Source organism: Embiotoca jacksoni, unplaced genomic scaffold (genome assembly GCF_022577435.1).
Source record: "Embiotoca jacksoni isolate LCO1_2020_lvr unplaced genomic scaffold, fEmbJac1.0.p SCAF_10, whole genome shotgun sequence".
NCBI classification, from domain to species: domain Eukaryota; kingdom Metazoa; phylum Chordata; class Actinopteri; family Embiotocidae; genus Embiotoca; species Embiotoca jacksoni.
Genome location: NW_027185230.1, coordinates 15,042,755 through 15,066,401, shown reverse-complemented (window position 1 = coordinate 15,066,401; position 23,647 = coordinate 15,042,755). Strand labels below are relative to the sequence as shown.

General features: G+C 42.7%; 1 protein-coding gene across 3 annotated transcripts in view; it reads right to left on the bottom strand.

Annotated features, from left to right (window-relative positions):
* Positions 1–9,649: 9,649 nt before the first annotated feature.
* Positions 9,650–23,647, bottom strand: part of LOC138209998 (carboxyl-terminal PDZ ligand of neuronal nitric oxide synthase protein) — a 51,093-nt gene continuing 37,095 nt past the window's right edge. For 2 of the 3 annotated variants that reach the window (XM_069168878.1, XM_069168886.1), the window contains one exon: positions 9,650–12,266. In XM_069168878.1, the coding sequence (XP_069024979.1) occupies positions 11,702–12,266 (565 nt within the window). In that variant the 3' untranslated portion in view covers positions 9,650–11,701. Of the gene's footprint in view, positions 12,267–17,849; positions 18,114–23,647 lie in introns of all 3 variants that reach the window. The other variant, XR_011179215.1, reaches the window with a different exon arrangement.

Here is a 23,647-nt window from a genome sequence, read left to right as displayed (position 1 = left end):
CACAATGCATTATGTGTTCTCTAAAGTCTTAAAAAAAAAAAAGTGGGTGTTTTTGGTCGGGACAAAGTGAATTCTCAGCTACTTTACAGTATAAATACAGAAGACGAGTTGTTTAATATACACCTCTACATTGTTACAGGTTATCGTGTGGCCAGACATACATGAAGGCAATATGCAAGGACAATATAATTAGAAGAGATGCAGTAGTGAACAGCTAAAGTCGGACTGAATCCCAGAGAAAGTTTTGTTATATTTTTCTATGGTAGATGTAATTCTCTTCGAAAGGATGTTCCCTTTGTGCTGCAGTCGGACCTCATCTCTGCTCCACATGTGAGGAAACAAATTGAGCGTGAAAACGTATCAGATTTGGAGAGAGCTGAAACAGCACAGCCGAATGAGCTTCTACTGACTGACTCGCTGCTCTGTGTCACCGATATTATTACTGTCACACGCACACAAATTGAAACCGGGCGCTCGGGACCTCCTAAGTGAGACGTATCTCATTTAATGAATAGAAGAGGCGGAGGGGCAGGTCTAAAGGGCTTAAAAATGCTGACTCATGCTTTTGTCCAGCGCAGTAAGGATGGCATAAACGTACCCCTTAAACACATGGTTTTACAGTTTTGTCAGGATGTACAGGGTGGGGCAGTTGTCTGCCTGGAAAGTCATTGATTTTGACCAGCGTCAACATAACTCTGTAACTGCCAGTTAGAGCTTCACGGTGGTGGGAGAAGAACATAGTACCAATAAAAGAGTCTAAAAATTCAAGAGAAAGTCCCACTTCTGCAGAAAAAGGTCATGGTTTAAATGATAAAGTATCATGGTCAGCAATAACATGTTGGGATGCTTTAAAGTCCAGTGTTTTGCTGACCCATCAGCACGTCCCAACATCCTCCCAATGTGGAAATTGCTGCTCTACAATAAATGTTAATATTCAATTTGATATCATACCAAAGCATGTAATACACATGTCAGTCCACCAGGGGGTAGAGTGTCAGGGTCACAATTTAGCCTGATGCTGGCCTGAAATACCATGTGGTTAGGGTTAGCATCTTCTTCACCGACACACTAGCCTCTAGTGGATGGACAGCTGTATTACATGCTTTGAAGTAACACTGAGTTGTAATATGGTATTTTAAAGGCGTTTGCTGAAACATCATATTTTTCTTGGGAGGATAGTTATTATACAGCAACAAAAAAAAAAAGTCCATGTTGACGATGTCTTGGTATCCACACTTGACCAACGAGCAGTTCAACATTAAGTTACAAATACGTGAATTCCTTTCACCTTCAAATGGGAAAATACAAACAATAAAAACAAATTCAAAATGCACCCTGCTCTGTTGTCCAATTTTTCTCAATAAGTGACTACAACACTTTGAGACCCACAAACACACATCGGATTACAGAAAATACCTCTTAATTTCTCAGGACAAGCCTGGTGTAAGATATCTGGCTCAGCTGTCGCAAGGAGAAGTTAGTGAGTGCCAGTGAAGCATTTCTTCGACATACAATTTTCACTGCACAGAGCGGAGCGTCATTCTTTCCCTTTGTTCATGTGTATGAGAACTGAGCTCAGCATTTAGTCCAGATGGCAGATTACAAGGAAGGTCAAGCATGCAGATAAACACGGTGGATCTTAATGAAATGATTGTTCATGAAAGCAATAAAATAAATGAGGGCTTGTTCCTTCAGGATTCATTTGAGCACCGTGTTGGTAACCATAGGTCTGAATTCTTTGAAACAAATTTACAACACCGTGGCAAGCTCTGAAAAAAAAAAACTAAAAAAAAAAAAAAAACTTGTAGAAGTGGTCACATTTGTGCTGAGGGAGGGAGGATGTGGACGGGGTAGCTAATGGAAAGTTGATTGAAATGGAGCAAGGCGTGCTGCAAATGTACACGTGTCCCCTCAAGGCTATAAAAGGATGTGAGAGAACTGAGCGAATTCTTTGAGGAAATGTCAACCATTTACAGTTTTACACAGTTTGATGTGCACTCATAACAAAAGATCATATTCAGTGTCTCAATGTCATTTTGGGAATTTTGTATAAACGGAATTGACTTTACTGTATTGCATCAATAAACAAAAGGACGAAAACAGTGCAGGAAGATGCAAAATTTCGCGGATCGACTGCCAATTTATTGAATATTTCTATATTTATTATCACTTTTGTCTTCCAGTAAAAGTTCTTTTTGGCCATTTGAGGGCAGCAGAAACAAGCTGTAAACTACACAGACATATCACCTGTTTAAGTTACGACGCAAACTACGCATCCAGCCGACAAGGACTAACATTGGCATGATTTTGTGCGCCAATTAATCTAAAAGTTTATGTTTTTGCCGCAGACTGCTGACCGAACAAAATTGTAAAATTGCGAGTGTAAAAATCAGGAAAAAAACGACAACAACGAAAAAGCTGAGGGGAACTGCGGAATTAGTTGAGGATTTGTTGCCACAGGCAACCCCTTTCACATACAAGTAGTCATGTGATCGAAAACACATGACAGCAGCTTCTACAAACACATGCAGTAATTTAGCTTTGTGGATAAATGACTCAGTTTGTTACAAAACCGTAAAACACACAGTAAATTTGGGCTAACTGAGGCTATATTGTTTCCATGTTCAATGCGTTTGTTTTGATCACTAAAAGTCACGGTTAAGACATTTGGTCGCCACCCTGGCAGTGTGTAAGGGGTCACGCAAAGGGTCACCGAGCTCTCTCCTCTCTGGCTGGTGCGGCGTTTTCTCTCTTACTCACCTTGGAAGATGAATGATGGCACTTTATACACGAGCAGCTTTAAACATTGAGTGGAGACGTGTTCCTGTGATGAGGACGCTTGAGCTGAAATAAAGAACTTTCATAGACCCATAACCTCCCAACAAATCTTCTTTACACAGACAAGTGATTGGCACTTTGACTTTCTCATCTGCACCTAAACTGGAACCTACCACCTGCTCAACTACACACGGGGGGTGCGCTAAACGGGCGCTAGTTTCCAAATAAAATACAGTGACAAATGAAACTACAAAGACAAAGTTATTGTCGACATCAAAATTGAGCCATAAATTCTCACAGACACACAAAAGTGTACAAACTCCGGAAGTCTGTCATTAAATGCAGAACACGGTCACCCTGCCTTTTATTTTTCCACAGTGGTCAGTCCCTCATAGTTTACAGGACATAAAGGCACACCTGATTTCAATCAACATTTTTAACTGATCAGGACTCTGTGAAAACCTCTGAACCCCCCTCCCCCCCCCCAAAAAAAAGAAAAAAGTTTCCAATGTTCTATTATTATAGTTATAATATAAATTTAGATGATAAATATAAACAATAGTTAACATCATCCTATCTAATGGAGTGGCTTTAATATTGCACACCTCACTTTTAAAATGGGGAAATATAAAATATAAAGAGGAATGATTGAATGGGTCTTGTATTATTTCAGCATTCAGACAAATGAGGAGTGGCTGCAGACTTATCAGCAAACAATGACTAAATCCCAGAACGTCCAACACATTACAGAAATATAGACTCATTGCAAAGGAGGTAGTGTCAAATTATGAGGTAAATTGTGAAAGACAAGCACCTGCTCTTTGCTATAAGGCTCTTTTCTATATTCAGTAAAGTCAGTGTATTTTGAGTGTTAAATATGCTGTGCAGCAGGATGGAAAAACTACTTACCTGCAATGCCCAGTGTGATTCTTATCAAAGAATAAAGTCAAGGATACACAAAGGTCCTGCATGCCGGTAGACTGTTTGATGAATTTTAGCTGGCTGTGGGTTGTAATATTTATAGTAAGGAAGTAATTGTGCTTTTTTTCCCCCCCTCGCTGTTATGCTGTTAATTGAGAGGATTAATTAAAGTCCTAAAGTTCCTCATGATCATCTTGTATCCCGGTGAAGGTTAAAAAGTTGTGCAAACACAAAAAAAAAAAATCAAGAGTAGAAGAAACTCCCCTCAGGGCTGAAAAACGAACGTGCTAATGACAAAGATGCTCAATCTCCCCAAGGCTTTGAAACACTCATACAAAATACTAACATCACTATTCAGGACCACATACACATCCATCCATCCATTACGAAGACCAGAGGGGGCCAAAGCTCCGACCTCATTTTCCCTCCTGCGTAACATGCAGAGATCTTCCTCGCTCCTTCGGATGTTGTGTGAGGAGATGTGAGGCTGCTGCAGCGGCCGGAGAGAAACCACAGAGCTGCCAGGCATAATATTATGCTGTAATTCCATATCCCATACTTTCTGTGCAAAAACCCTCCATTATCATATCCCTCGGAGTCCCGCTGGATGTTTTGCTTTCAACAAAATAATGTTTTCATTGTTATTCACACAATATAAGTACGATAATTCTCTGCAGTTTTCATCTGCTCATTTTTTATGTCCTCATATTGCATCGGGACTTCTCCCTCTTCTGAATTATTACTGTACAGATATGCTCTATAATATGTACAATCTGTCTGTGTTTGTTGCCATTATGTGTATTTTCTGAATTGTATTTGTGTCTTTTGTTGCCATTAAGAAATGGAGCATGGGTCATGAGTTAAAGGAATAGTTCAATGTTTTGGGAATTATGCGTATTTGCATCCTTACTAGAGTTTGATAAGAAGATATTGTACTTTTTTTTGGTTCCATTTTTACAAAACTCTAAGAGTAAAAATGACATTTTGTGGTTTTATGGGGAGGGTTATTTGACTGGATTTTGTTCCTGTCTGGGCGCAGTTACTTCCTGGGATTACCTCCCTGTAGTATCCACTGTTTGAAGCTCCAATTTAATTCAATTCAATTCAATTTGATTTACATGGCTTCAAATGACAACATAAGCCATCGACAGGCACTTTTACAACAGAACCTTAACAACATTATGGAGAGGAACCCAACAATTCCCAACAAATCCAATACTAGCAAAAGGTTGATGGAGAAAACTGCCTTTTAACAGGAAGAAACCTGTTATGTGACGATCATGCGAAATGAGAAAAGAATGTTTCTGGGTTAAAAAAACAATCCAGCAAACAAAACCCTTGTAAAACCCTGCTGCTTTTACACTGTGTTATTAAACTATATTCATATTTCTCTATATATATGTGTAAATTTGTAATCAGTGAGCAATGGAGGGGCTTTGAGGAACATTTTGTTATCTTTGAGCAGAGCCAGGAGAGCCGACTCCCTCCGTTTCTAGTCTTTAAGTGAAGCTGAGCTAACCGGCTGCTGGCTGTGGCTTCATACAAAGATTAAAGCCGTAATCAAATTCTCAGCAAGAAAGACATCACGGGTGATTCCCAAAACGTTAAACTACTCCACTAACAGTGAGATTTATTGAGCCGACTGGATTGCTGCCATGTTACCGCTGTAATTTCCATCAACGTCTCTTTTGTCTTTACAAGAGTGCAGCAGAGACATCTCACACTTCAGCTCCTTCCTGACCCAGCAACCAAGCAGCAGCTCTGACTAAATATCTCCTGCGGAGCTCTTGTCGTCTCGCCGTCTTTGTTTGGACAACCTCTCTTGGCTAAAAAAAAAAAAAAAAAAATCAAACAAGTTATACTTAGCTTCACAAAAGGGCCGAGCTGTATCAGGTCTCAAATAACAAGAGCTGCTTTGGCTCTCAGACTTTGCTGACTTTTTCAGGGCTGGTTGTAAAAGCAGTGGGCGGATTCTCTGAGTATTAGTTCTCCTCCGCTTGACCTCAGAGGGAAACATTTCTGGAGAAAGGAAATGCTTTGAACCTGTGGGGTTATTGTGTCTCCTCCAGGGTCCAACTGTTTGACACACTTTATAACTGTCTAACAGGAGTTAACAAGAATCTAATAAGAGAAAGTATGTGTGAAGAGACTGTATATGTATTTTAGACCATATAACATGTAATAAGAGGAGACAAATACATTTTTTTTAAAAAGCATAAATTTTCAAGTCATAAAGGGAGATGTCAACAAATGCTTGGATGCCAAATTTAAGATGGAGCCTACAATCATCTATCACCCCAGTAAATGGAAAAGCCAAGCAGCTCCACAGTGCCGCTGCTGTTTCTTATTCCCAGCTTCATCTGTCTGCCCGACACCAGTGTTTACATATCTAAGGTTTCTGTCTTCCTAATGAAACCATGACAGAGTGGGAGAGGACTCCCTGGTCTGGGAAGGGATGCTACACAATGTCTGCAACGAAATTCAAACACATAAATACCGATTCGGTCATTCTTGCACTCAGTGTTCTCCACGAGCGATTAACCTGTTATAATAAAATATTCAGACTCAGGTTTACTCACCTCTCCCGAGCTTGGCCGGATTCTTAAAAACGGACCTGCAGCCTCCTCTGATCGCTGATGGATTGGTTGTGGCCAAATGGGTACTTTAATCAATATGCTGTGGCACAGCGGGATGCGAGTTCTTTTGTCCAGAAATAATCAAATCAATTATCATCAGCCTAATTTCTTGCTACCCTGTTGTTTGCTTGCTGGGATCTTTGTCCGCACAGACAAGACATCAGAGAAAGAAAAATATTAGGCTGCAAGGAAGGAAATGATCAATTTTATTTTCCTGTTCCTCATAACTAAATAAGGTAGTAGGCTAACTCACGTAAATCATTATGGAGAAAAAAAACAACAACAACAAACAACTTAACCAATCATGCGAAAAGGTAACTGGCCTAGCTAAGCAGAGTAGAAGTACAACCATCTTAGCGTTTAACTCATGAATATATGTGGTTATGCTTAATTTTAATAAAATATGCTGTTATTTTGATTTCAATATAAATCCCATTATAGAGAAAAAACAAACAAACAATTAAAACTGCAAGCAGTGATATGCCGGTCCTCGCACGCTGCACGTCGGTTATCCAGCTGGTCGGGGCCGCTGGCTTCCCCGACGTGCAGCACACATTTTCCCCCTCGCAGTTTCAATTTTTTTCTCGATCTCGTTCCTTGTTATTCTTTTGCCGGCTTTAACATCTACAAAAACTCATATATCACTTTTACATCTCACTGTGAGGCAACTGCTCTAACCACTGCACCACTGTGTCATGCTCATGTCGTCCGAAATATGGAAAAAAAAAAAAAAAAGAAAGTCATACTATGTCGTAAAGTTAGATTTAGGAACCATTCATACAGTTATCGAGTTTCATTTTGTATTAGGGTTTTGTTTTGTTGTTGACCTTTTGGTTTTAGTATTATTGCATTTACAATGCAAACCTGCAACTGTGTGGCTCACCTTAAGAGAGAATCACCCTTCATGTACCATGTGGCTTACCCTTAAGATAACTCGCTCTCCGTGAACCAAGAGTAACTCCTGAGCGGGTCGTTGCTTGGCGGCGGCGTCGTAGACAGCTGGACTATCTTCAGCGCCGGAGGAGGAGCCGCGGCAGGAGAGAGTGTGTCACGGAGTTCACTCACGGCTTCCAGAGACTCAACCGACAGTCCGGTTAACTCAACAGGTAAAAGATCCTACTTCGCCAAGGTTGCTATTAACGGTTCAGATTCCACCTGTTGATGGTGATTCAACTTTTAGTGAAGTCGAAACGTTTGGAGAAATTGAAAAAGTTCTGCGTACACTACACATTACAGGAAGATATTTAATATCGCTGCAGACCCCATTGAAAACACGTATATCTACTATCCAAAGAATGTCTGCGGCAATTGTGGTCGCTTTTGAATGAATATTTGTGGACGGTGGAGTAATAGGTTGCAGTGAGCTAAAGACTTGTCACAATGCAGCCTATTGACTGGGAAGATGGGTAGCGCAGTGGTTAGCACCGTCACCTTTCAACTAGAAACCTTTGTCACGACCTAATTAAATAAAAAGAAAACTCATGAAAGTTGGTACACGCCCGCTCGTGACTCCACTAAACTATGACACTTTTCGCCGGGAGAGGCGCGTGTACCAACTTTCATGAGTTTTGGAGTATGATAAAGCCGCCAAAAATGCAGTTGTTTACGGAGGATAATAATAATGGCTTGAATAACAATAGGGCTTTCGCACCATCGGTGCCCTAAAAAAACAGCTGAACTAGTCTCGCCAGCAGGTGACTGCCATCTTAGCTTTTGATGTTTGTGGAATTCACATGAACTAATGTGGTTCAGCTGCCTTTAGACCAAATATTTTTGTATTATATTGCATATTTGTTGATTTTAACATAAACATTTGTAACATTTCTAGCCTATATTGACCTCCAGTACCTCCTGTTTTCTTCTTTGTCAGTCTAGAATCATCAGCTAAACATTTTCATTCCTTTAATCATATTGACCCCAATATGTTATTCTGCATTTTTCTATTATGGTAGAAATATACTGTCAGAATTTCAAAAGAGTGCTCGGGCAATATTTGACTGGTTTAGAAAAAGTAAAGACAGATTTGTTTCTTCTTCTGGCAGCTCCTTAAAGGCAGTCGCTGATCACCAAGCCTGCACACACAAAGCTTTGATCACTCACAGACTAATGACTTTTCATCAGCGTTAATAGGCACATAGAGGGCGATGGCCATCTACTTGAAACTGTTATGGAAAGCCACGTGCCAAAGTGTCGGCATTAAGCTGCGATCCGGCTCTTTGGCGCTCGATTGATCGCAGATCAGATACAATCTGGTGTCCAACAGGCTCCACTGAACAGGACGGAATCACCTCTCTCTGGAGGGAGAGAAGGAGGGAAGAAGAGAGGAGCGGACAAGCCGCACAGACATCTTGCATTATTGATCATCCAGTTGGGGGAATGCCGTGCTGAAGATGGGCACGAAGGTGCGCAGGGAGCAATGCCACAAATAAAACACACCGCGCGCACAGCTTCTCGTGTTTAGCCCACACCAGCGGTCGTGTCTGCACTCCCAAAGATCAGAGCGCCGGCACGGGTAAATAAATAACAGCCTCGGGCTGAAGGTTTTCCTATTTGCCTCCTTCCTCCCCACCGAGGCCCCTGAAGGCATTAAAGCCCGTCAGTCACACGCGCCTGCCTCGCAGCAACGGCGTGCCACTGCAGAGGGCGGGGGAGCTTTGAAGGCACGCGGACCACAGAGAGGAAACAGCTCACCTTCGGAAAAACGCACCTCGGGAGCACATCGGAAAACAAAACAGGAGAAAAAAAAAGGGACAGAAAGTCTCAACAAGCCTGGAAAATGTTACAGGAGAGAGTTTGAGGGACGTTTTAACGCCGGATGGGAGTGTAATGAGTTATAATACATTCAGAGAGAGATAAAAAAAACAACAAAAAAAAGATGCAGAAGAGGAGAGCAGGCAGACTATTCCTGTTCACATCCAAACTGAAGAGATGAAGCGGTTGTTTCTCAGCACGCCCTCGGCTGCATTGTTAGTGTTTGAATTCAACTGTGAGCTGCTGGATACTGTTTCCTCAGCTGCACCTGTCTGAGTACAAGCTCTACTGCTTTACTATTTGTAGCCTAATCTTTTCGACTCAGCCTGCGGATCAAATTATGTTTACCGTGCTGCAGTTACAGGAAATTATATGGAAGAGATTCATCAACAAAGATAACCAGCAGATTAAAATACATGCAATGACAGGTCATTTCAGCAGTAAACACACCACACTGTTTTCCCCTTGGTTATTAACCTGCGGGCAAAGGTACCTGATCTTGTGGTCCTCCGAATATAATGCAAAACTAAACAGAAAGAAAAACACCAGTGAAGTTTCCTCTAGTCCTCTTTATTATTTTTTTTCATCCATGTGTTATTGCTGTTAAGCTCCCTGCCACACGTGATGCTGGGAAAAAGCCTCGTTTCTGGTTGTAACACCTCCCGTGGGGATTTTACACCTGCGCCTTTACACCCGCGGTCACACCTCAGCCGCTTCACCTCTCCTGTCTATTTATTCTCACTTCTACCTGTCAAAGGTGACGCCACTGCGCTTCGTGTAACTAACGAAGCAAAACGTCACTTGAATACCGCTGCTGCTCACCAGGGAACAGATGTTTATTTTCATCAATTTGTTTGCCAAATATTTTCTCCGTGTGTCGCTTGATCTACATAATCAAATCGGAAAACCCGTCGAACATTCAGTAAATATTCATATTTGAAAACTGGGGAAGCAGGACGTGATGGCATTTTGACATAAAACTGCACTGAAACACAATATTCATTTCAGCTGTATCTAGCTGTGCTACTGCACTTTTTTTTCCTACATATTACACTGATAAAATGTTGCAACTAACTAATTTCATTATCAACAGTTGCAGATTGTTTTTTGTTTTTTTTATGGCCCGCACTGTATTAACAAATAAGAATATGAACCTGCTAAGCGCCTTATGTCTGCTTGGAAATATTCTGATACTATTATAAAACGGGCCCACAATGTTTTACTATGTTCATCTCGTATTTTTCTGTCTGACATTGAAACTATAAGAGGGAATGTGCGTGATTGGTTTATTACTTGGTTTATACTAATACATCTATTAATAAAGGTCATTTGAAGTAATTGACAAAATATTCTGTGTGGCCCTCGAGTCCCCGTTTATCTTCTTATCAGGCCATTGAGTTTGAATTGCCCTTCTATAAATTTGATGTATACCAACAGAGTTCCCACCGTTTAGGTGAACCTACACACACTTGAAGACGATATACGTTGCAACAATGATATACGTTGCTACATTTATGTTGAGAGCTCTAAATGAAGGAGATTTTTTTGGGGGGGTATTCGGGATTTCACAAAGAGAAGCAGGGAAGAGAAAATCCACTTGCCAAACTCTCTGCCTCCGAGGTCCCCTGATTCCCCAGTTATCGTCCCCTGGAGTCTTACGGTGCATCTTAATACCAGACTGCCCACTCAAACAGGCACAAATCAAAGCTTTCAGCTCGTTATTGTAGCGTTTGAGGGGTTTTCTTTCTTCCTACGCTGTTCCCCCTCACCCCCAATTTTTTTTTTTAAATTCAATGCAGGAATCCCTTTGTGTGTGTGTTTTTTTTTTTTTTAAAGGGCTGCATCTGTGCTCCACACAGAATCAATACAACACAGGTATCAGAAAATACCTTCAGCTGCGCCACTGATTCTCTCAGCGCTGCTTTAAGGCCTACAAGTCTGAAACCCCCCCCAAAAATACGAGCAAGAAAACACATTCTAAAACCAACTTGCCTCTGAAAACACAACAAACAAGCACAAATGGCTGCGTTTGAACCAAAAACAACAACTAAATCTGCTCGCTTCTATCCTCCATCTTCCCCTTTACTCACTTTCTTGTTCTTTTCTTTTCTTTCCACCCAATCACCCAATCAGGTGCTCTCACAGAACATGAGGCTCTTCCCAACATCACCAGCGTTTACATGCTCATCACGGATCGCCCCGTGAAACCTGCAGGAAACGGTATTTCCACGACAGTTTTGCACCACAGTGAAGCATCATACAAAATAATGTTTTAACGTCGACTACTAGCAAAAATAAAATGTGTTCCTCATTGACTTCTACCGTAGATTACGTGTGACTTCGACAGTGCAAGAATTGCTACATGTATTCTGCTTAACATTCTAGTCACTAAAAAGTAAATTAGATCATTAATTTCATTACAAAAATACTAAATCTGTCCATCGGCTAATAATTTATACAATAAAAGTACTTTTTCAGTAACTGGTATTTTCTAAGTCTGTACTGTGTCACGAGTGGATGGAACAATTAAAGGTCCTGAAATGGAGCTGAGTGCAAACATAGGAGGGTCTGACGGTGAAATTAAAAAGCCGGTTGGAGAACATGGTGAAGAGAAACTAACTCCGCTGGGGGACGGCGGGGTCTTCTTGGCTGCTCTCCAGCAGCTCGTCCTCAGAAAAACTGATGTGAAGGCAGGTGTTATTCATCGGAGTGGAGAAGGGCGGCGGGAGATCGCAGGTGTCCGAGTGTGAGGTGAGAGTCGGGGGTTCGGCGGGAAACGCCTCGGAGGACGGGAGGACGGCCTCGCCTCTCTCCTCCAGGGGACTGTCACAGCGGCTGGAGGCCATCAGAAACGTCCCGCGGTCCCCGAACAGGTCGTCGTCGTCGCGCAGGGGCGACAGCAGGGACTTGGTCTCGGAGCGGACGCCCGAGTCCTCGCTGGCCGAGCAGGAGCTGCCCTCGCCGTTGGTGAGGGAGTGGAAGTCGCCGGACGACAGCGAGCTGGGCGTGATGTCCGGGAACGAGAGGCTGCTGCTGCGGCTCGCGGCCGCGTCGCTGGCGGTGACCTCGCCGGGCCCGGGCGCGGCCGCCACCTCCGATCCCGGAGACAACGTCCTGCTCGCTCTCTTGCGGTTCAAGGAGGGCGGAGGAGGGTCGAGTTTGGGGATTATCTGTTTGCACCTGCCGGGGAGAGAACAGAGGAAGTGCTTAGTGGAGTAAATCTATGAAAACAGTTTTCTTTATTTTGCTCATTTTCATATTCAGCATCATTTCCCTGCCAAGTAGGATTATATTAACAATAAGCCTCAAGCCACTTTTGCTCTCCATCATTATACCCCATTAACCTGAGTGCACTGTGACGCAAGCTGTTACTACACAAGACGGTGTCTCTGTTGTTCCGGCTGTCTGGGAACTTATCTGCATGCTGCAGCTCCACTGTTGAGAAAATAGAAGGACAGTGGAAGAAAAAAAAGAAGCAGCGACTCGAGGCGGGAGGAAGAGGAGGGTAAGGAAGTGAGAAAAGAGCTTCAGGCTATCCCTCATCAAATGCACCAGAAATGGAAACATCGCAGTGTCTGATTTCTACCACATGACAAGCACCGGCGCACACAACCGCACACAATTACCGTAGTTGTCTCGGAAAATGACTCCTGACACACCCAATAACAAGCCTCGCTTCCTGCCCGGCTCCGCCCCCTTTTTTACATTACACACCGGCGGCTGCTAACTTCGTTTCCCCTGTGAAATCCGGTCCGCGGTCGAATACTGGTCTAAGTAATGAACTTATGTGACTTCGTGATGTATTTACTGTCTCTGCTTCTGCACCAGAATGATGCTGACAGCTGCAGTAATGACAGACTTGTAATGGTTGGGGGAAAAAAAAAACAAAAAAAAAACATCTCCAGAGATAATTATCCACCGTTTCCCGAGACTGACAAATGGAGGTTAGCACACACAGCACAGGGGGTAAAAGTCACGCTAAACTCCACCGACTCCGATGCCACGAGGGGTGTCATTCGTTTTTATTTGCCGTTGTAACTTTGTGGCTCGAGGGACGATAATGTGATTGATTGACTGACTGGTTCAACTCTTCAGTCCGGGAAAAATAAAAAATACTTCAACAACTTCCGAATGGATTGCAGTGAAAGTGATTCCCAGAGAACGAAGCCCTCAGGCGACACCTTGGAGGCACCTTCTTGTGACTTTTTAGTGAAAACTATGGGATAGATTGATGTGAATTTTGGCACACATATCAAGAGTGCCCCGAGGATGATTCCTAATGACTCTGCTGACCGTCTGACATTTCCTCTCGCGCCACCTTGAGACTGACATTTCCGATTTTCAGTGACATGTCTGAGCAACTATTGGGCCGACTGCCATGAAATTTGGGACAGACACTCCATGTTTCCCTTCGGATTAATTAGTACCATCATCAGGTCAAAATGTCAGAGTCCAAAACTTTATAAGAGGACTATGACAGCGAGGGCTCTGTTTTAATTATGTAAAAAGTGCCTCGTACTCAGGTCCAAATCCACTTTTGCTAGTTTAATGGTGGATAATCTGAGCGTAAAGTAAGATGCGTGGTTCAAAGGGATGGTACTTAATACCCCAAATCAATCATAGGTGTGTAAAATTAAAATAATCATCAGATCATGCCTGCACCATTAAAACGGCAAATTTGCCAAGTAGCAAGAAAGAAGAAAAGAAACTGATTTTGTTTTCCATAAATAGACCTTACTATTCTATATTGATGTCCGCACATATATATTTGGTGACCCATTTCAGCATCTATTATCTATTTACCTTTTAATCTGTCTGAGAACGACACGATCGATTAACGACAATCTCCCCTTCAATCTCTCCTTCACCTGCTCCGCACCAAGTCAGTGCAGCAGAGGTTAAACTCTGCCTTTCTTTAAAAAAAAAAAACACGCAGAGATCAGAGGACAGAAACTCGCGTGACCGTCAATGCCTGCAAAAGACAGCAGAGACTCTTCAAACTGAGCTGAAAAGAAACGGGCGCTCATAAATTAGGTAAATAATATAAATACTAGCGATATTAAGCGAATGTCAGTCACTGAGTGAGTGAGAAGATCAAAGTTAAACCCCTGGTCAGCTGAATGTCGTGACTTGCATTTCAAATTAAAAGCCTTCTAGTTTCACGCAGAGTCCGGTCATTTATTAGGTTTTGACCTAAATATGTGTTTCATCCAGGAGAAGCAGGGGGTCCCAATTAAAGATTTTCCTGGTTAAATTTTTTTCATTAGTACGTTTTATTTGATCCATCTACAGCAGTAGGCACAATTATATACCTACTGCTGAGCCCCCCTCCCCCCTCTACCACCACCACCACCACCACCTCGGCGAAACTGCATTAGTCCCTGAATAAATATCGGTCCCACATTGTGTCACCACCGCAGGTAAATTCTCAATCAATGAGAAACACTGTTTTACACGATAATATTTTCCATTGTAATCTTTGCATGTTTTGTGTGCAGCTGCATGTGCGAGCAGAGTGTAAGTGTGTTGTACAGCTGCCCGGGTAGGCACATAACATCTTAATAATCATAATAATACTAAGCGTTCAACTTAACACCAGGTTTTTGTTGGTCAACCGCGCAATCGCTTTCTGCTGCCTCAAGACAGCGATGCACCGACAGTCAACTCGTAACGCGTTAAGTTGCTTAGTTTTAACCCGGCTTCTCGACCGCTGTCTGTTTTCCATCTCGGCGGGCCAGCGACAGAGCTGGAGCAAAATTGGGATCGCTAAAAGTAACCCAAGTGGAAATGGAACAAACTTGAACTACACTGACGACATTGTCTCGATGCAAAACAAGGTTGTAAAACTAACGGCTGAAATAATCAAATTGGAAAATAAATGTGGAGATCTGGGAGCCAGATATCAGGATCTAAATCTCTGTTGCATCTATCGCGACATTGCTTTAAGACCAGCACGTCCATTGGTGCTCAGATGGACATGAGTACATTTCCTATTTAAACGATGTGGGTGCTGTGCAGTAAAAAGACAACTACTACTATCAGCCTGAAACCACCAAAGACTGGTGTTGTGCTTGCCGATGCTTTACGCTGGGTGTGAGATTGAGCCCTTAAGTGTTAGAGACGCCCACGTAGTTCCCCTAAAGCAAAGCGAAACAACCCTTGGATACTTGAATACTCCTATTGTGCTCCATCCAGGAGTAACAGCTCCTTGGCTCATAAAAGACAAACAGCACAATTAAAAGTCTGGTTCTCCTGTGGTTTTCCTGTGCTGTTATTTTTGAACGTGTGCGGGCAGACTGGGTAGATGATTGCAGCTGAATCAAGAAGCGATGCCGCTTCCCTCGTCTGATTCTGCCCTCCTCTTTGCAGTCACCCTGACACCCCTCGTCGCTGCCATCTCTCCCTCCACTGTGTTTATTCTCCCTCTCTTTGTATTGCTGCATCTTTGTGTCTCATTCAGCCTTCCAGCCACCTCAGCTGCTGGCATCCTTTTCTTTCAGCCATTTCTGTTCCAGTTGTCTTATGAAAGGAAATTTTGCCTCACACCGCTATAAAAACAAATGACGAAATATGAACTGCTGCTGAAGACGTTTTTGGGATAATTTACACCATATTTCTGCTTTTTCCCCCCCACCAATATGTTTGAGTATTCAATGCCGAGTGTAGAATCAAAACTGTGTCATGCTTTAACAGCTAAATGCGTTTATATTTTTTTCTTGCTCTAGATCTATACAGTATTAGAGATATTGGATTATATGCTTTGACAATAACATACAGATTTTATGTTACATACAGGCCATTGAACCTTAAACATCCCAGTGTACGTTTTTTTTCTTTTATGTGCACAGACTAACAAACATTCAGAGGACTGGGGGTCACACTTCTAAAAACAACATGGCCGACAGCGCTTAAATCTTCCACTGCTCATTATATCATAAGCTTGTATGACATTAGCTCTCCTGTCACAGGAGATTATTAGGAGCTCATCAAGTCGGACTCGCAAACACAGCTGATCATATTACTGCGACAGGAGAATGTCTGAATGCGCCACTTGTTTTAAAGAATGTCAGTGTGGAGTGAAAATTAACTGGCAGAGACTTGAAAGTTGCTTGTGACACTGATGCTGATCCGTCACAGTGAGTGATTAATTTTCTTTACAAAGTGAGATGCAGTTGGAAAATGATTTTTTTTAAACATCCTCTAAGTTGGTGGATTCAATTGTGGCTGGCAACCTCTTGACATCAACTTCATCATTCTCAAAGAGAAAACTGCACTGTATGAGAATAAAGACCATACAAATGTATATGATCCTTTCTACATGACACTGAGGGTACTTTCACCTCGACCTTGTTTGGTTCGGACCTTTGGACCTTTCAGTTTGATCAGAACCAAAAACAGCAGCTGTGAAAGGTACATTGGACCAAAGGACCAAAATTTGCTCGCACCAAAAGAGGTGGTCTCCATCCGGATCAAACTGAACCATGGTGTGATCAGTTCGAAGTGTGAAAACACTTATTGGATGGTTCAAACCTGCGGATGAATTACAGGAATTTGAACAATAGAAGAAGAAAGATAATCCGGCGAGAAATAAAAACGAGCCGCGGTACCATGTAGGGAGAGGAGATCAAATATTCAACTGTAATTTGGTCTGATGAAAAAAATCTGAAGTCAACTTGAAAAAAAGAATACATAAAAATAAAATACAGAAACGTACAAATAAGTAACTAAGTGCTCCTAGTAATGCGATTATAATAATTGTATGGCGACAACGAAATGAATCTGTTCATCAATTTTTCTCCCTTCGAATCAAAAAGGCGACCAGAAAAATTGCTAACACAGCGATGTCAAACGTATGACCGCCTACAACCCAATAAATATATATACAAGGAGACGCAGCCCACGCAGGTGATGACGACAGGATGCAGGTACGTCGAGCAAATTTCGTTGGCGCGATCGCAAAATAGCGACGTGAAACCAAATACATGCGAGGAAGACATGAAGCTTGGTTCAGACCTCTTTTTATTGACTATAATTCTGCTCTGAGCCGACGTAGGATTCCAATAACTTTCGACTTATTAAAAGACTATTCTTGTCAATTATTGCCAGCCACAAATTCAAATGAAGATGACTTCCTAATACGCTGCTCTTCTCCTGGCTGCTGGTCAAACATGAAACAGCACAGTATGTACGACCTTTGATGCCGTATGCCTGAGGATGGGCTTATCGCATTCTCCATCTGGATCACGGTTGATTCAGTGAAGCAAAAACATGCAAGTGACACACACGCACACACACACACACACACACACACACACAGGCACGCACACACGCACACACACACACACACACACACACACACACACACACAAATGTATCACAAAGACACATGAAGACGTGCCTCTCTTCTGAGCCTCCACACACAAAATTATACCGAATCTCGACGAGAGCGTTTCTTCTCTTTTGGCAAACGTGAGCGACTAAACAGTCCTGCAAAATGTGGAATACAGAGACAGCGGTGCCGTGCATTAAACATTTGTGACTCGACTTTGATTACCTCGATGCAAATGTGCTTCTTAATTTGCAGAACCACATCCGCATGTAAATGGAGGTCATTATGCAGTCATTAGCAGAGAAATCAGTGGTGAGTGAGACCCACACATGAGCCCGCCAGCACCCACACTGTTCAGCCACCACATGCCCAGTCCCATGCTTTTGTGCCACAGACACCGGTTCCACATGCTGGTTATCATGAGTAATACTCACATAGAAGGAGGAGAAGGAGGCAGAGAGGAGAAGAGGAGGAGGAGGAGGAGGAGGAGGAGGAAGAAGAGGAAGGGGGCTTAGGCAGTGGCAGAGAGCTCCCCAGGCTCCCAGGGAGAGGCGGGCTGGTGCGGCAAAATTATGGGGGGGGGGGATGGAACGCATGGGCTGGGGGGGGTTTGTTTGAGCGGACTGACTGTCGGTATCTCATTGGGATATGAGGGATGTTAGATGAGGAGGAGGATGAGCAGGAGCGGGTCCTCACACCTGTACCAAAGAGAGGCGACAGTTAGACTACAGAGGATCAGGGAGCGATGAAACGGGAGCAAGACTAGTGAGTTAAAGAAATGTTTGAACTTCGTATTTCATGAGGGAAGTTGATGCTTTTTGAATGGGAGTCGATTGGAGTTATTTTGGAGGCAGCCCCTAGTGGCCCTCAGGGGTATTTCACTCTGATGCACTTCTCGACTGGCTTCCATCATTAGCAGACGGTTTGTTATCAGTGAATGGAAACATGGAGAGCTGAACCGTATGGTCCTTAAAGGCTTCACTTTTTTTTTTTAACATTACATATGTATGTCTGGCTATTCACTTCAGGGAAGAGTTTAATTCTTGGTGCTAATTACACATCAAATCAGCGAAGGTGTTTAGAAGTTGAAATGAATCACAGCACGGTGTCTGAAATACAACTGACTCATAAGCGAAGCTTGTTTATTTTCTTCACTATTCAAAAATTACAAACAGTTACGCAGTTAATCAAGAAAACAGCAGGAGCACATCTTATTTAGAAAAGGACCAGTAGGAGATGGAACGATTTTCTTAGTTTATGCGTCTGTCATCGTGTATTATTTCAGTTGTTTTTTCCAGCACCTGGTAGTAATGTGTTACTACTGCCAGCAGGGGGCAGTGATGCACTAAATTGCTGTTTGCTAACAACCATTAAATAATTACTACCACACAGCAACCTTTCAGGGCCAAAAAAAATAGATCTAATGTCGAAGTGACAAAAAGTGCAGTTTCTAAGATGGCCACTGGAGGCTCCAACTTTACAGCAGAAATAAACTTGTTTACTGCCTGGTACAAAAAACTGTTTTAGTCTATATAGTTAATTTCCACACCCATTACTACTGCACGTGTTAAAGTACAAACAGCAGAAACATGCAGAGACTAGAACTGCTGTCAAAAGATCTTCAAAAAAACGAACGGAAATTAGGTGCCAAGTTGGAGGTAGGGGCTCGAGATCAACAGGTGCAGACAAAGAAGGGCAGTAAGCCAAACATCTCTATCTGACTTACATGTAAGATGCTATACACTTCAGTCTTAATGACAAACAGAAAAAAACACACACAAAGCGACTAAAAAAAAAACAAGAACAAGTAGGAGGTTTAAACTGAGAGGGGACACTGAGTCTCTGTAAAAGCATCTTGCTTTTGTAAAGAAATTAACACACAACACCCATCTGAGTGTTTGTGTGAGAAGTCTGTGTGGGATGTATGTAGGTGGATGAACGTGAGAAAAGTGTCTCCAAAAACTTCAAAAGTCTATTCATCATGGAATCGCTGTCAAACATCACTCTCTCGGGCAGATTTTTCCATCTCTCCAAATGTCAAGTTCAGGCTGACTTACAGGAAGTCTTAAAAGCAGCGAAGAACCGTCAGAAACGACAGCATCTCTCCCTGAACAACGGCATGTGGCGGTGTGTAAATATAGCCGACAGTACCGTCTCTGGAAACATCATCCACAACACTCCCGATCGCAATTAAATTATCGGCCGGTGCAGCTCCGACACACAGATCGTAATGTTAACGATAAGGCGGTAAAACAAAAACAGAAGATAGATGGGAAGGGAATATGATGAGGTCGGTCAGGAAATATGATTATGCAACACGCAATGCTGTCAGGGAGAGAGTGGAAGAGAATGCAGCGTATACCATACCAGAGGAAAGCATGACTCACTTGTGAATAATACTGAGTTGGTATAAGCTGGCCACCATATGTGTCTGTCTCCGCTCTGTGTGGGCGGGCGGCAGTTTTTTGCCGCATGTGCTCTGGGGATGCCAATCTTCGGCCAGTTCGCCACTTAGGTCCAGATTGAAATTTCTCAACAGCTATCCAATGGCTTGACATTACCACCTGCGCAGACATTCATGCCCCCAGAGTCTGTACAGACTCGGGTCATCCTCTGACTCAGTTCAATGTTGCGGCCACAAAGTGTATTTCAAGCCCACGATAACATCCTGTTTTGATCCGACTTTGGTTTTTCTGTTTTTTGTGTAAAAGCGTGACTCACGACATGGTTGGCTATATAGTGTCCAGTACGATCCCAACATACCATATGCTGTGATTATTGAAGCACCCGAGGCTGTTGGCAGAGTGAACACGCAAATATGGTCTGTGTTGGAGGATAATGCACGTGTGAACTTTAAGGTTCCATATTGTATAAATTCAGATTTCTATGTCTTTGATTATAGAGCAGGTCTAAGTGCTGTAAAGATGTTGTATACGGAGAAATGCACAGCCCCTATTCAGCAACTATTCATGCCAATAGGCGTTATACACCCGTCAGTTCACTGAAGGACACCGTGTCAGTGTCACGTTTGGCCTCACATAGGCGTGAAAGGTACACGCACGTATGGGCAGGGTCAGAGAAGGAAGTCATGTGATGACGGTCATTTGATCAGGCACAGAAGGTATAAAATCCAAGTAATTGGGAAGATCCTTTAGAGCCCTTAACCCCGGAGAGCAGGGTTCAAGTCTGTGAGAAAACAATGCAGCGTCGTCTTTAAAGAAATGTTGTCCAAACCAAGTAGATTTTTCTTAAACATAACTGGGTGGTTTTTGTTGGCTAAACTTACATCACCTTACTTTTTCAGGCAAAGCGTGACACTGACACGGTTTCCTGTAATTATCTGGCGGGTACATTAAATCCTTTGGCGTGATAAAGGGTGGACTGCACCATTAGGACGAGCTGTTTAGACATCTTTAAGTTTGTGATGTCACAAACTCCTGCTCGTGTCATATGTCCGCCCCTCAGCATGGCTTGTTGTCCAACATTTATTGTGGAAGAAATCACAGTTCACCGTTCCATCGCCGACCTGACGAGCAACAAGAAAGTGTTTTACCTGGGCGTGTGTCACTCAGAAAAGATTGAGCCAATCAGAAGAGAGGGTCACTGATATAAATGTGCCTTAAAGACGCATAAACAAAACAGCCTGTTGTTGGTAGAGTTTCAGCGTGAAGCTAAAGAGAAAAGATGTAAAACTTTGTTGAGATGATTTTTGGTGCTTTGAAACCACAAAAACGTTTTATTTAAATCAAGACTACAAATAAAAGACAGGAAACGTGTGAAACAAGGGTCCTTTAAAGGTAAATTGCATTAATAATGAGAAGTGAACAGATTCCGTCGCCCTGCTCGACCAGCACAGGACGCAGGAGAGAGACGATGGCAGCGGAGTATCTGTCTGCTGGTTCGCGGAACATAAAAATCGGGCCACTCGGGCCGTAAACATTGATCCGTCTGGGGGAAATCCAGAAAACGAAAGCAAATGGAAGCAATAAAATTTGCTGTGCGGTGTTGGGGGAGGGCAGGCACAGGAGTCTGCCTGCACCGAAGGTAATGCAAAGGAGTTTGGCAAAGGCGGGGAAACAGAATAACACAAAGGAGATGAAGTTTCCATTTCTCTCCACTGCTTTTTCCGACCCTCTTTTTTCCGACGCTGTGGCGGGATTAAAACATCTAGTTGAGTCACACAGGCTGCGTTACAAACAGTCAAAGGTCAAAACTGTTTCTTTGCGGAGTGTCTGTCCACAGGAAATTAATTAATTAATAGTGGGGTTTTTTCTGTGCAGGAATAACCGGACTTTTTAATATTATGTGCCATTTGTTTACAAGCCCGACATAAAACTTTATGACTATTTACAAAAAGATGATGTTACTAAGGGGAGAGGAACAAACAGAAGCCAATAAAAGAGAAAGAGGAAAAGTCATTTTGGTGGGAGATTTCTCAGCTACTGCATTGTTTTTTAATGCTTTTTAAGACAGAAAATAGAAAATATGGTGGAACAGAGAAGCTCAGGAGGAAGAGTTGTTATATAATTACATATAAAAGGAAAAGGGGAGGTGGGTTTAAGCCTGGCGTGTAACACACTTCCAGATGAAACTAATATTAAGATGGAAATGTACAGTAACAGGACGCCGCTCTTTAGAAGAGATTTGAGGTTCCCTTTTGTTTTTCCTTTTAGTTTTTCCCCCTGCGCTGATGTAAAAAAAAATATATTCTTGACATATGTAGAAGAGTAGAGTTTCAGGTTGTGAAAAGATGGGAGATGGGCCTGGCTGGGAGTCTGTGCTGCAGGAAAACCACAGGATGTGAATCTGGGCAAGCTGCAGACTCTGACAGACACACACAAAAAGGAAGACATGTGAAACTACTACATCCACATGCACGGCAGACACAAACACACACACACACACACACACACACTACTCCGCCCAGTCAATTCAGACTCCTTATTTTTCTCCTTGTCTGTTTTGAAATCAACTTCAACACGGTCTCCTCTGAGATTAAGCTGTGGATTACTTTCAGAGAGAGATAGAGAGGGAAGAGGAGGGACAAATTAAGTGAAGATGAGAGCGAGAAGAGGGAGGACGAAGGGGAGACCTGCTTCAGAGCTCTACTTGATCTTATGTAGGAAATGTTTTTTTTTAGTTGTTTTTCTTTTAGCACAGCTGCTCTTTGTAACGGCTGTAAGGAGATTAAAAGCTCATTAAAAAGTGATTATAAACTGCGGCTCCATGTATGCATTCAAGGTAAAGGCTGTCTGTGAGAATTCAGGCACGACACCGAAAGCACTTTACGAGACCAAATGTAGAGAAGAGAAGCACGAAGTGGAAGCTCAAACATTCCTGAAAAGCAAAACATATTCATCATAAATTATTCCAAAGGAAAACGATTCCATTTGCTCTCTCGACGCGGGTTTTAATGGCTTCTCAAAATGAGTTGTTTCACGACACAGAAAGACTCGTAGTTAGACAGTAGTTAAAAGCCGATGGAGTTTCTCTTGTTTCTCTTAAATCTCATTCTCTCTCTCTCACAGAAGCGTCTCTGATTCTTTCAACCTCAAACCTGATCCTCTCTTTGTTTGTCAAGCCAGAACCCTTCCTCTCCCCGCGTTCCTGTAATCCTCCTGATTACAGTCACACTTTCATTAGCTGGAGGCGCTTTTCTGCCGAGTTGAGCTGCTCTCCACTAATAGCACTCAAAGCTACGGGACGTGTGTGTCACTGTGGAGCCTGGTTAGCCCAAACACAAGCTGACTGGTACCACATCAGGAGTGTGTATGCAAATTAAACGTTTGGGCCCTTTAAAGGGACAGTTCAACATTTTGGGGAATGTCCCCTTCTTGGCAGAGAGTTGGATGTCTGTTAAATATGAAGCTGCTATCTAGTGCGTTAGCGCAATGACAGGAATCCGTGGGACATATCTGACTAGGTTCTGTCCAAAGGTACGTTGTAACAAAATCCACCAACCGTCACCTTTAAAGGTTTTAAATGAACTTATAAGTTATATCATGTTTGTTAAAAAGCTCAGTTTGTTGTTTTACGGGTCATTATTTGCGAGACAATTTTTTTTTGGTTCGGACCAGAAGCTTTCTGGAGTCTCCACTGGTTGCCTGGCAACTGGTCCGCGGCAAAAAGTAGTCTTGCAGATTATCCCCTTCTGTAAAAAATACGATGTTTTACAGTCTTAAGCAGTTTTTCGCGTTAAGGGAACATCGGTAAATCTTAGCGTCCAGCTGCG